This window comes from Falco punctatus, assembly GCF_963210335.1.
Source record: "Falco punctatus genome assembly, chromosome: 8".
NCBI classification, from domain to species: domain Eukaryota; kingdom Metazoa; phylum Chordata; class Aves; order Falconiformes; family Falconidae; genus Falco; species Falco punctatus.
This window is the reverse complement of record NC_137588.1, coordinates 63574824-63587595: the sequence shown is the minus strand read 5'-3', so window position 1 is coordinate 63587595 and position 12772 is coordinate 63574824. Positions and strand designations below refer to the sequence as shown.

At 52.3% G+C, this 12772-nt stretch overlaps 1 protein-coding gene and 1 long non-coding RNA gene across 3 annotated transcripts; one reads left to right on the top strand and one right to left on the bottom strand.

Moving 5' to 3' along the window:
• Positions 1-2712: 2712 nt before the first annotated feature.
• LOC308067990 lies at positions 2713-12274 on the top strand. 2 transcript variants are annotated; one of them, XR_013929815.1, is made up of 3 exons: positions 2713-2843; positions 3888-10418; positions 12192-12274. It is a non-coding gene; the product is annotated as an uncharacterized lncRNA (long non-coding RNA). The 2 variants fall into 2 exon arrangements; XR_013929816.1 differs by lacking the exon at positions 12192-12274 and having other exon boundaries at positions 3888-9539; positions 10286-10413.
• LOC308067983 (uncharacterized protein) lies at positions 2750-4950 on the bottom strand (the record flags this gene model as incomplete). The annotated part of the gene is made up of 4 exons (XM_080397802.1): positions 2750-2876; positions 3367-3480; positions 3872-3922; positions 4633-4950. 4 exons carry the CDS (start codon positions 4948-4950, stop codon positions 2766-2768), a joined length of 594 nt encoding a protein of 197 aa, XP_080253928.1. The 3' UTR covers positions 2750-2765.
• Positions 12275-12772: the final 498 nt, after the last annotated feature.

The following is a 12772-nucleotide window of genomic DNA, read 5'->3' as shown; positions in this document are numbered from 1 at the left end:
TTGGGGCACGGTGGGCTGTGGGGGGCTGCAGCCGGGGGGTCTCCACCGCGGTGGGCCATGGGTGGCTGTCTCCCATGGGCCCCAGCTGGGGTGGGGGTGCGGAGCCCTGGTGGGGGGGGGGCGTGTTTAAGATTCAGGTTGGCTTCTCATTATGTCACTCTGGTTCCATCGGTAATTAACGCAATTAATTTCCCCTGGCCAAGCTCACTGTGTTGTGGCGGGCACTGGGGAGCGATCGCTAACCCCACCTCTTGCTGCCTTTTCCTGGGGAGGGGGCGATGGGGCAGCTTGGGGGGGCCTGGCCCTGGCCAGAGCCAGCCTGCTGCACCAGTGAAGGACAAAATTCCTATGTCCTTTTCCCAAGGGTGGGCTGCGGCTGGTGGCAGTGGTGGCCCCATCGCCTGCTGGAGGGGCGTCTCTGGCCCCAGCGCGGTCCTTGTCACGGCCTGTTCCTGGAGCCCCCGCTGTGCTTCATCCCAGCCGTCATCCTGGGGATGAGCCTGCTGCCATTCGCCCTGTCAAAGGTGCTTGATTCAGAAACGTATCCTCAGTTTTTCTCCCCCTCACGCTCCGTGGTTGGGAGCATCTCCGTCACACGAAGATCCTGCCCGGGTTCCCAGCGCCAGCGTTCCTGCAGCCACCGAGCCCAGGGCTCCATCGCCACGGGCACTGGCTCGACTTTCCCCCTCTTTCTTCAGCCCAAACCGGAGTGGTTCCAGGACAGCCACGGGGAAAAGGGCACGAGGGTTTGCTGGGCATCATGCGCTGCCCCAGGTAAGCTTCGGCTGGCAGCGGCGGGGACGTTCTGCTGTTTTCTTGCATGTCTGTTGCCTGCCACATCTGGTGCTGGTGCTAATAACGCTGGGGTTTATCCAGAGCAGCTCCAAGGGTGCAGGTAACACCCTGTCACACGTGTTCATAGCAGTCTCCTGCATTTATAACAATTTCCAACAGCCGTTTTGCCTATTTGTTTCCTGTCCGTGTACCGGCCGCTCTAGCACCCAAGCAGGCTCTAGTCCCGTGCGCCAGCCCTGTCCCTTCCCTCGCCCGTCAGCCGAGCACGCTTTCCCCGGCGTCTGGCACCGCTTTGCTGCCTGTTTCAGCCCTGCTGCCCCCCCCAGACCTCGTGCTGCACCCCAACATACTCCCCTTCGGCATGGGATGAGCCACGTGCCCCTTCCCCATGCACAAGACGCTCTTCCCAGCCAAGGACTCGCATCCCCGCTCCTCCAGCCACTCCTTTTGTTCTGTGTTTTCCTACAATTTCTGCAAGCCCGGAAGGTTCATTGGTGTCTTTTGCTTTCTTGACAGCTTGCTCTCAATGGCAGATTGGGCAGATTTGCTGTATATTGCCCCAAAAATGCTGGCCTCCCCCAACCCCCGGTCCCCTGTGCGACTGACCAAGGAGGCAGCACCCCCGATGCTCCTCATTAACTGCTGAAGGTAAGAACAATAAACTGCGTAAACCATCGGTACCAAGAGCTCGTTGCTCAGTAGTTTATTGCTTAAGCCCTGAGACACTTCTATAACATCAGTGCAAAGTTGAAATGAAAAAAAAATAAAATAAAATGAAGACATCTAAATACATGGTAATTTGAATATATTAACTCTGTTGTAATACAAATATTTTAAATAGAGGGAAGAACAATAAATTATGAATCGGCACACATTCATTGTCATGGAAAAGCAATTAGGAAGCAATAGTTCCCTAAGAACGAGGTAGCAGTATTTTAAATATGACTGTATTCCACAGAACTACTCTTCTATAACTTAAAATACCTGAATACTGGCTTTTCCTTTTTGTTTTGGGTCCCACGCAAAGAAAATCTTTCAACAGCTAAGACTTTTTGGTCTTGAATCTTTAGATTATGCAGTATAAAAATAAATTATTTAAATAAAATAGAATAATAATAAATAAACTCCAGAAGTATGATGCCAATGAGCACCCATTAGATCCAAAGTTATCCTACAGACTTTCCTGATCTTCGCTATTAATAACTTAAAAGCCCACCGACAAGAGAAGACGCGTTAGAGGTTACACGCACGGTTCTGTCCCACTCCGTCCGCTGCTTCCCCTCCCGGCTGCCGCTCTCGGATGCTGCACTTCCCCGGCTCCAAGCCCTGAGCTGCTGTAGTAACTCATTAGCAAAAAATGCATCATTTCAGTCTAGATTTTGATCTCGTTAGGAAGAGAAGGCGATTATGAAGAAGCCTCCCTTCATTAAGAGGAACAGGAAACAGAAAATTTGGTTTTGGTTTTGGTAGGCGCTGCAGGAGAAGGTGAATGAGTTAAAAGCTCAGCCCTTCTGCCACGCTGCCCGGCAGGATGGATGCTCAGCTCCTCCCAGCTGGCAAACCCTCCCGCATCCCTCCCGGGGATCACATCCCTCCTGGGGGGTCGCATCCTGCCTCATGCCAGCTGGAAGAGCCGCAGGGCTGCAAGCGAGCGCTAAGGGCAGCCTCATCCTGATGAGACCTCTCCTGCAGAGGCTGGGTAATGTCTGAGCCATGGCACTTGGGTGGAAGGCTTGGGAGATGCTGGGGAGGGACATTTCCCATCATGGCTGAGCGATGCCGTGTGCCCGGCATACCTGCTGGGACTTGCTGTTGGGATTGTACTGGGTTAGGAGGGCTGGGGGGGAGCTGAGGAAGTGCATGCAACGAGGAGCAAAAGATCTCTGCAAAACCGATCTGAATTGCTACCAGCAGTCAGATCCCTGGGCTGGGGGCTGGCAGCCACCGCTCTCCCCGGAGCAGTGCCTGTCTCACTGCGCAGCCGACGTGGCCAGGCGCCTGTACATCCCCTGGGTGAAGTTTCCCAGCTTCGGCAAGAAGTTCCGCAGGTAGATCTCGTTTTCATTGCTCAGGGAGCAGTTCTGGGGAAGGAAAAGCATAAATACATCAGAGCTGACAGTGAGATGTAGCAGCTCAGGCCACCAGCCCACACAAGATGCTTTGTTTCAATTGCTTCTGTCTCCATATAAATAATTCAGCAAATAATTCAGAGTTGTGAGGATGATGCCCCAGGATGTCGGGAACTCATCCCTTGCTCAGGACAAGCACCCAGCCCCCGTGCCTGGCAGTGTGACCCCCGTGGCCACGGGTCTGGGGTGGCCGGGGCTGGCGGGGACATTCACCCCCTTCCCGTGGAGGTGAATTATCCCACAGAGCCGCGCAGGTTTGCGATGCCCCGGTCTGGCCCCGTGCAAGGTAAATACCGGCCTGCTCAGCCCTGTGGGTGCGTGGGGGGAGCCGGCACGGATACGGGCCCCGTGCTTGGCGGAGCTGGCACCGGGGGCAAGGCTGCGCCGGGGGCTGGAGCCGCACAGTGGGGCGGCGAGCGGGGAGGCTGCGGCTCCTGCTTACCGTCTTGCCGTGCAAGCTCTGCAAGTTGATGATGAAGGGCTCGTAGTCCTTCCTGCACCTGGTGACTTTCATGAGTGCCATGGCAGCCTGGCACAGCAGCTCCTGCTCTGACAGCTGGAAACCACAGGGAAGAAATCATTAGAGCCCTGTGTTTGATGTAAGTTGATGCTACTTATCGAGGTGTCCAGGACTGGTGGGAGGTTTCACAGAGACTTTCTAAACTGTTTTCATTTTATGGCTGTAATCACAGCCCCGTGCGGTGACTTGGGCCCTGGGCTGGGGGCAGGGGAGCTGGGGGCAGAGGTGGTGGCTGGGGGCAGGTCCTTGGGCGCAGCCGGCACCCATCTGTGCACTTGCCCCCAGCGATGGTGCTTGAGCGGCTCTAGCCCGGTGACTAATAAAACTACCTCTGCTACGTGGGCTGTGCACTGCAGTGAGGAAGGTGCTGGTGATGTTGGCGTGTATTAAAAATGTGTTTTCTGCCTGTGTCTCTATCATCTTTTACCTTTTGATCCGTGAAGGCAACCTGTGCCACTCGGGTGTCATTGCAAGGGACCTGGAGAGGTGACACAAGGGAGAGCCATTGTTACGAGAGACCATCATTACAAGGTAAGACCTTCCCCAGGAGCTGCCAGCTGCACCCTCCCCTGGGAAGAGGCACCATATCCCAGTCCCTCCGGCAGGACACAGTGCGGATGCACCCTGGGTGCTGACCACCGAGACCCATCTTTCAGCAAATTGTTCCATAACAGGCTCCCGGGAAGTCGGGCCCTGGGGTTGCACAGCATTTGCAAGCAGTTGTTTGGGAAGGGGCAGGAGGGTCCCTGGGTGCTCTGTGGGTGCTATGGACCAGAGCAGAGCAGAAACCCCCTGCAGCTCGCACTGTGCCAGGCCACTGTGTCCCCATTACCAAGCTGCCCCAGTCACCCTGACACAGCTCTGTGTGTGGCACAGGGAGGTTTGGGGGAGGTTCTCTTGTTCCTCGGCATTTTTTCCTGCAATGTGCCTGATGTCAGGTGGAACACTTCACCCTGGCTGCCACCAGCATCCTCCTGTACCACCAGGTCAAATCCTGAGCACCCAAAGTCTAGGCTGAGATGGGCCAGGGTGCCCAAAGCTGGAGGTGGGATGCAGCGGGCTGAACCAGTCAGGAATGCCTGATGGCAGTGCCGGTGCCTGGCCTTCAGCACCAAGGAATATCATCATCATCAATAATGTTCCTCTGTCTGTAAGCAAAGAAACACCAGGAGATGTAACAGCATTTACCTGTACTCCTGAGTTGAGCTGTTGGATGCGGTGGGTGATCTCTGACAGCTTTACTTTGGGAAGGGTGGTCATCAGCGGGGTGGACGAGATGAGCTCGAGCAGGGAGAGGAGCATGAATGCAGCCTTCAGCAAGGGGAGCATCCTGTCACCGCTGCCGGGTGCTTCCCGTGCCGGCTGGGCTGGCTGGCCAGGGCCTCTCTGCCTCGCTGCTTGGCAAAGCACCATTTTTATAGTGCGAAGAAGGACCGGCGTCTCCATTGAGTACCAAATATAGGTGTCTTCCTGTGCTGATGAGGCGCGACGGCCCAAAGAAGGCATTATGTAATGACAGCGCAGACTTTTCGCCCTTAACCAACGTTATCTGTTATTCAGCTACCATGCAGATTTTAATCACCTAATTGATAGATGAAGAGATACTGGGACAAGTTGAGAATTTCTCTTTGATGTTTGAGTATCTGTTTACTATTGAGTGTGTTTGCAACATGCTGCATGTGGAAAATGATGAATGTGTGCACGACTTAACCAAGCGCGCTGCAAGACCCGTGTAAAGTCAAGCCATCTTCTTACGTGCAGAGAAATATCTGTGAAGTTTTGCTTGTCTCCACAATGGAAAAGACAAACAGCTACACAGAAGGACCAGCTCTGGGATGTGTGTGCCTGGAAGCCTGCCGGGCTCCTGCCTTGGATATCGATGTCTCACGGGAGGACGACATGACCCCATCAAGTATCTGGTTGAATTTGGAGGTGTCTCCCCACCACAGCTTTGCTGTCCAGGTGGGTCTGTGCCCAGCAGCTGCAGCTCGGGGATCAGTGTCACCCTCAGGTCAGAAATCCAGGAGGCGAAGTGACACGAAAGCAGATATTTACTTTTGCACTTGAATGTGCACCTCTGCTGCCTGTGCACCTGCAGCTGGCTCAGCACCCACCTGCCTGGGGACACCACCATCAGGGGGTGCAGGTGGGAGCACCCAAGTGTCTCCTGCTGCTTTCCAGGGCACCCCAGCCCCTTGCTGGTGTGGAAGACCTCTCCTCCTGCCTGGCCCCTTTGCCCTGGCATGGCCCTGGTGACATGGCAGCACTGCAGTGCCCCGTGCCACAGCTCGGCCATCACCAGCAGAAAAGGGCATCACAGGTGATGGCAGCACTTTGGAGAAGCAAATGGCGTGTGGCTGCTGTTGAAGAGGAACAGCCGAGCCATGTGTCAGAAAAATTCATATCATTTGGTCATAATGACAGCAGCTCTGACAAGCTCAAGTAGCCAAAGTCAGATCTGAAAGAAAACAAAACCTCAAAATGTTTATCAAGATGTTAAAGATCTGCAGACAAAAAAATGCTCTTGCATGTAAAGGAAGAAGTAGCTGAGGGGGTTTTCTGCCGTGTGGGTGTTTGGGTTTTAACTAGGACTTGCTCAGCTCTGTAGCACGTATCCCATCCTGCGAGGATGGCTCCTGCAGCGCCTGGCTCGGCATGGCGCCTTGCAGCCTCGCATGGTGCAGTGCCCATGGGCCGTGACATCCCATGCCGTCCCACACCATCCCACATTGTCTCATGCCATCCCATGTTATCCCATGCCATCCCATGATGTCTCATGCCATCCCAGAGACATCAGAAGCCCAACAGTAACTCAGGGACTCAAACCACCACATCCTGGAGCAGAAAAGCAGGTGTAAGCCCACAGTTATTTCTCACCATGGCTGAACTGTGGTGTTAGTGGGAATTTTGTCGGGAAGAAGGTTGGCTCACCAAAATGGCTCATTTAATTTCTCCTCCAAATTCTCAAATGCCTTTTTCCAGGTGCTGCTGCAAGCACAGGTGGAGTGGCTCGATGCCGGCGGCACCGGTGGCTCTGCTCACACTGGCACCCCGCACTGCTGCGGCCCCGGCTCGGGCAACCCCCCTCCGGGGAGACCCAGCCTTCGCCTTATACCTGGTTAGAGGCTTGTAAAATGTAAATTGTTAAATTGATGTGGAAAAGCTAGAAATATAAGTTTAACCCCCCCTTTTTTTTTAAAGCTTTCAGTGAAGTCAAGGTGTTGCATAGCTCAAGGAAATGCTGAACTTCACCTTTCAAACAAACTGCTTCCAGTTCCACCGCATCCTTTTTGTGTTGGAAGAGTTAACGTCGCAACGATAGGGCTGGGCTGCGGCATTCCTGTTTCATTGCTTACATTAGCCCGAAAAAGTTGATTTTACTGGGGAAAAAAAGATGGTGGTGATTCTCAATCATCGAATTTCCTGCAAAATTGAAAGGCTGGGTCAGAGCCAGGTGGGAACCTGGAGGTTTCCCATCACAGGCATCGGGAGGAAGGTGTAGGAGCTGGCGTGTATCCAGGGCAGCGCAGTGCAGTGTCTGTATGTCTGTCTGTCCCAAAGCCGTCTGTGGTCCCACAGCCTGTGCCCTGGCATGGGGCCCGGCACTGCTGCGGTGGTCCTGGAGGATTGCGGGGTCCTGGGGGGCTGTGGGGAGTGGGAGCCCCTTGGCTGGGAACACCCAGTTCTGCAAACCCTGCACAGAGAGCGGGTAGCATCTTCCCCAAAGGCAGATAAAATCATTCCCCCAAACTATTAATACAGTAACGTAAACCTGATAATGGGAAAAGCTGACATGTATCAATTTGGCTCGTGTGGGTGGAAAGCGATAGCTACCGAGCTGGTCCCAGTTCTGAGAAACGACGTAGAGCTGGGGGCTTGGGTGAGAGGCGGATCGGGAGAGGGGATCGCAGCCCTTTGGGAGCATCACTGACCCGAAGGGAACCAAAACAGCTTGTTCAGAGGCTTCGGCTGTGCTGAGCGTTAAACCTGGTGGTGACTGAAATAACGAGGGCAAGTTCTGACTGTGCGTCACCCCCAGTGCCGGCGGTGAGATGGGCGCTGCCCCCCAAGTCAGTGGGGGGTGTGGGGCTGGGACACCCCCCGAGCCCGCTGCTGCCGCCAGGGTGGGCGCAACCCCAGGCGTGTGAACCCAGCCTGAACTGGGACTCCTTGTCATGGAAGCTTGGCTTTGCTTCCAGCTGTGGCCAGTGGCAGGATGCAGGCTTGTCCTGGGGCTCCAGCAGCTGGGGGTCTGTGCCCACCCTGTCTTGTCCCTCTCATGCTTTTCATGCCTGATTTAAGCACAACTCAGTCTCCAACCAATTCAGGAAAACGGTCTAAGTTGTTAATTTAGATGTTACCATGTCTCCTATCAGGCTCCTCTTGGCCCCACGTGGTGGAGAGGCTGAGGGATGAAGGCACACTGGGCTGGTGCTGTTCGGGTCTTTCCATTGCTGCATCTCTGGATGATACCAGAGAACAGAGGAACCAGCTGAAAAGACCCTCAGTGCAACCAAACCCCGACATTTTGCTTTGTTCTGTGGCCAAAGCCAAGGCTTTTTGCTTTTTTTTCCCTTTCTTCCCAGCAGCAAAGCCCAGGTTGGTTGCCCCAAACCATCACACATAGATGAAGAGCAGTGGGCTGGGCTGGAGCTGTGGGCACCGCGGCACGGAGGGCATTGGTGGACATGGGTGGAATCAGTGGGAATCAACAGAAAGAAACAGGTATGTCCAATGGCTAAGTCAGATCTACAGGGCTTAGAGCTCCCCGGGGCAGTGCCCCCTTCCCTTTCCTGGCTCTGTAGGAAATGTGGGAACAACGGTCTGTAATTTCAGATGGGCTAAATTTGTGCCTTTCCAGTTAAAAAGGCAGTAGCTTTGTCTGGGTACTGGGCCGCCTCAGCAGTCGGCAGGCAGAAGGGACGGGGGGCTTCCCACCCAGCCGCATTTGGCCACCCCTGGCTCAGGATGGGGCGAGGACCCCGGCACCAGGGGCAGGGAGGGCACCCGCTTCTCCCGGGTGGTTCCCTCCCAGGGCTGCCCTTCCCCCCCCGCCGCTCCTGGCACGCTCCGCTTGCCCTTCCAGGCTGGTTTAGCAAACCAAAAGGCGTGCCCGCCCTGTGCCTTTGCTCTAGCAGCCAGGGGGACCCCTATGGCAGTCCCAGCTGCACCGAGTTGTAGGTTCTGTGCAGGGACAGGACAGGATCACGTCATTAAGAAACAATGTCAGAACTCATAATGTCCAGCAGATGGTTTAACTGAGGTGATATAAACAACAACTTCGGGTCTCTTCTATCATTTTTGAGGACCTGATTTTGGACAACCCTCCTAACCATTTGCATGATTCCAATACTATTCCAGCTTTGCCTTGTATGAAATAGAGAAGCCTCAACATTTATTTCCAAGCCATTTGCTAGCCTGTGCTGTTCCTTCCTTTCAGAAGATGATACAGAAGTTAAATAAAACATTTTATAACATGAAAAAAAAAGCTAAATGTGGGTCACCATGTAACATCTAGCATCAGCACATGTAATATCTCTTGAATCAGTGGTTGAGTTTACAAACTGTGTTTCAGACCCTGTGCTGGGCTGGCACTGCAGCCTGGCTGGTGCTGGAGCCAGCCTGCTTCCTTCAGCCTGTGCAGCTGGAGGGAAAGGCATGCTACAGCTACAGCACTTTATTTTTTCTGCAAAAAATCAAATTACACAGAGTAGGATGAAGCCGGATGAAGGAGAATTTGCAAATTGCATCACATTTCCCCAAGGTGTAATCTTGCATCGAGTAGAGAATAAGTACTGGCTCACAGCAGCTTACCCCAGGGTGGTAGTAAACAAACTGTCATACTGAAATAGATTAGAAATGATATTGAGTGTGACATTTAAATGTTAACAATGTTACATGGAGACATTAAACAATTAAGCTTATGAAAGCAGCACCTATATTTATTGGTTTGGTTTATGGTGGTTTGTTTGTAGATAACCACGTTTGTTTTTTTACTTTTTAGTGTATGCAAAAGCTTTTTGCCTAAAATGTAGCCTGCACCAATAGAAACTTCATGGAGAAGTTGCTCCTGGGAGTAGCAAGATACATGTTCTGTAAGTCACTTTTTTACTTCAGGCAAGTCACAAAGCTTTGGTTACCAAAAAAATAATAAAAAAAACGCAACCCCAAACTCATCTTCTCTGAGGTTTTAAACACCCAAAGTACTTTGGGCCAAGTGTCTGTCTTTGTAGCACTGTGTAAGCAGAGAACAGTGTTGTACTGCATTAAGTAGTACTGAGGGAATCATCAGAAAATCCAAGTATTGGTTTTCCACTGCTAATATGAATTCCACTTAGAAACAAGACTGCCCAGACAGAGATGTCTGGAGGGCCTCTTTTTTTTTTTTTTTTTTTTTTTTTTAGTGAAAGTATTTGCCACCTTGCTTACTAAGTGCAGATAAACCGAAAAGAAGTTATGTTACTGAAGAAACAAATGATGTGGCATGGAAGTGGGAGGAAAGTCACTTGCTTGAGCAGTACACGCTGGAGCCCTCCATCTACTGCAGATTCCGGGCTCTAAAAGCCTTGCCAGGGCTGAGGCTGCAGTCAGACCCAAATCCTTCGGAAGGGGTTGACACCCCACGCACCCGTCCCCAGCCTGCCCTGCCTTTGCTTGTGCAGGCAGCGGAGGCGCCTGGTGCCCTGGGAGGGGTGCTGGGTGCCAGCTTGGCTATGAAATCACTGTCCTGGGCCACTGCCTGGTTCTTGGCCTCTGAGCCCACTGCAGTCATGCTCACTGACAGTTCTGTGAAAGCATTTAAAATTATTTTTAGTTGCTATTTTTGGCTCTTAAATCATAGTGCATCTGAGCGAGAGCCTGCCTGTGGCTGTGCCCTCCTTGTGGCAGTGTGTGCATGTATCTCGGCACGGAGGCCAGTGCTGCAGAGCCACTCTCCTGCGCTGGCGTTTGGCTGCTGGAGACCCACCGCAGCGGTAAGTGACACGGCACGTGGGCAGCCAGGCGTTGCTCCTGCCCAGCGAGTTACTGTGACAAATCTGTGCCTCGCTTGCCTCAAAACGCCTCAGCTCGGTTCCGCACTACTGATGGCGCTGAACATCTTGGATGGGCAACAACCCCTTCCCCGCCACCACCCTCGCCTCCAGCCCACCACCCAGGCTGGAGAGGAGGCAGAGCCTGACCTGGGACGCCAGCGGCTGCCGTGCAGGCTCCATGGTGGTGGCCACCGTCACTGGTACGGCACAGGAAGCCACAGCGGAGCAGGGATCCCCCTGACGTGGCGCTGGGGGCGGCTGACGGCACCCATGGCAGCAGCCCTGCTTCCTGTGGGTGCAGCAGGGGAGGCAGCGGCAAAGCCCACGCCGCAGCCAGTCGCATGGGGGGCCTGTTTCTGTCCTCACTATCCCGAGGTGCCCATGAGCAGAAGATTGTGAAAGTATGTGAAGCTTCTCCTATGCTTGATTCAGACAAGCACGTTTTTTTTTTTTCCCAGTCCATATCAAAAGCATGGGGCTGGTTGATTCTCTTTTCCACGCTGTTAGCTGTAGAGAGCCTATGAAGTATTCAAATTAAAAATGTGGAACACAATCATTATGTGGATAATTTCTTGTCATTTTAACACTAACACTTGATGTAGGAGAGGTTAGTTTCCCACCACATTTTCAGTCTTTTTTTTCCAGGTTCTGGCAAAAGCTTAATCCCCAAAGCCTGTACGTGTGTGAGGATAAACTTTGCAGCTGGGGAACGGAGGAGAGCCAATTTAAGTAAAAATGTGTCCATTTTTATAAATACCTTATAAAGGAATTGCAAGCCACAGCTTTAACTTGGGGGAGAAAAAAGTATAGAATTCACAAAGGCTGGGGAGTTGCTTCTGAAGATAACTTAATTCTTCATGAGCTGGGATGTATGTGTCATGCTAAAACAAACAGGTAGTACAGGAAAATTTGTAAATTCAAAGTATTTTTTTTCTTTCTTCTGTTGATTATATCTTCAAGAAAATTCCCCTTCAGGAAGTAGTACTAGAGTCAGTGAAGCTTTTTATTTAAAACTGCAAACGTAATGCATGTTAGTAGCATTTTCCTTTGCCTTCTCATCCCCAGTTTAATTCCTTTTACAGGGGATTGGTGAGAGAGTGTAATTGCTAGGAAGTCCTATTCATTTGCTTATCTTTGAGTGGTTGCCTAATGACTGGGGCCACCCTGACTCTAGTGACTTGCAGTTTCAGAAAATTCAGGTGGAAATAATTCTTAGTTCAAGTGCTCGGTTTCTGGCACTTACACCTTTAAGACTCCTCATTGCCAAGTCTACTTCACTCTGGCTGAGGAACATCAGCTGTTGAATGAAGAATCAGAGCCGGGGTTCTGCTGGGTTTTGCTCTTTTTGGTGCAGGTGTCCAGAGCCCTTAGCAGGTGGCAGCAGTGGTATGAGTGATGAGGGGTGCGGAGAGCCGGGCCGGGCCGCAGCACAGCCGTGGGCAGGCAGCGCGGGCAGCGCCCTCCCCGTGGGCAGAGGCCTCTGTCCGTGGTGCTTAACCAGCTCCGGGCCCTGCCGGCGCCCGCCAGCTCTGCCCGCACTCCTACCCCCTCCTCGCCCGCTTTTGGAGACTTTATCCTTGTGAAAGAAAGGGATTCCTGCATTCTGAAGGAGAAGGCAGTGTGCAATTTCACAGCCTTATTTGTGTTATTTGCCAAAAAACAAATGTCCTGATGTTACAGAGATTAACTTTTTTTTTTCATGGTGGTTTAAAGATTCTTCCTCTGAAACTGAGCTTTGGTCAACACTGTCTGCTAAGGAGGTTCAGCTGCTCACTACTGTCTGCAAGGGCTTGAAGAGCTGTAAGTCTGGCTGCTGCTTGTGGACTTGTACCTGGTACCCAGAGTTCAAGGTAAAAGAGGTGGGCCCTTACTTGGTTATAAAGATATAGTCCTGAAGTCGCATCCCTCAGCTTGCATGGCTTGAGGTGGTGAGGCACGCTGCTGAGGAACCCTGGCCTGAAATCTCAGGACTTGTGATGATCATTCATCACAAGTGATGCATGTGTGGTGCTTTGCATTTTGAAGCGTGCCATCCCTGTCAGCTTTCTGTTGTCATTCTGAGCCGTTCCCTTTGGCCTGTGTTCTGCTGGGCTGGCGGGTATTGCTGTACCAAGGAAAAGAGCTTCAGGAAGAACGCCAAGTGGTGCAGGTGAGGTTCAGCATCCACACACATTACCTCTCTAAGGCATTTTTGTGGCATTTTCACAGAACTTGATTGTATCTCACAGAGAATCAATATATGATGTAACTCTCATAAAAGTCATCATCTTGAAGCAGCAGAGAAGAAATGACAG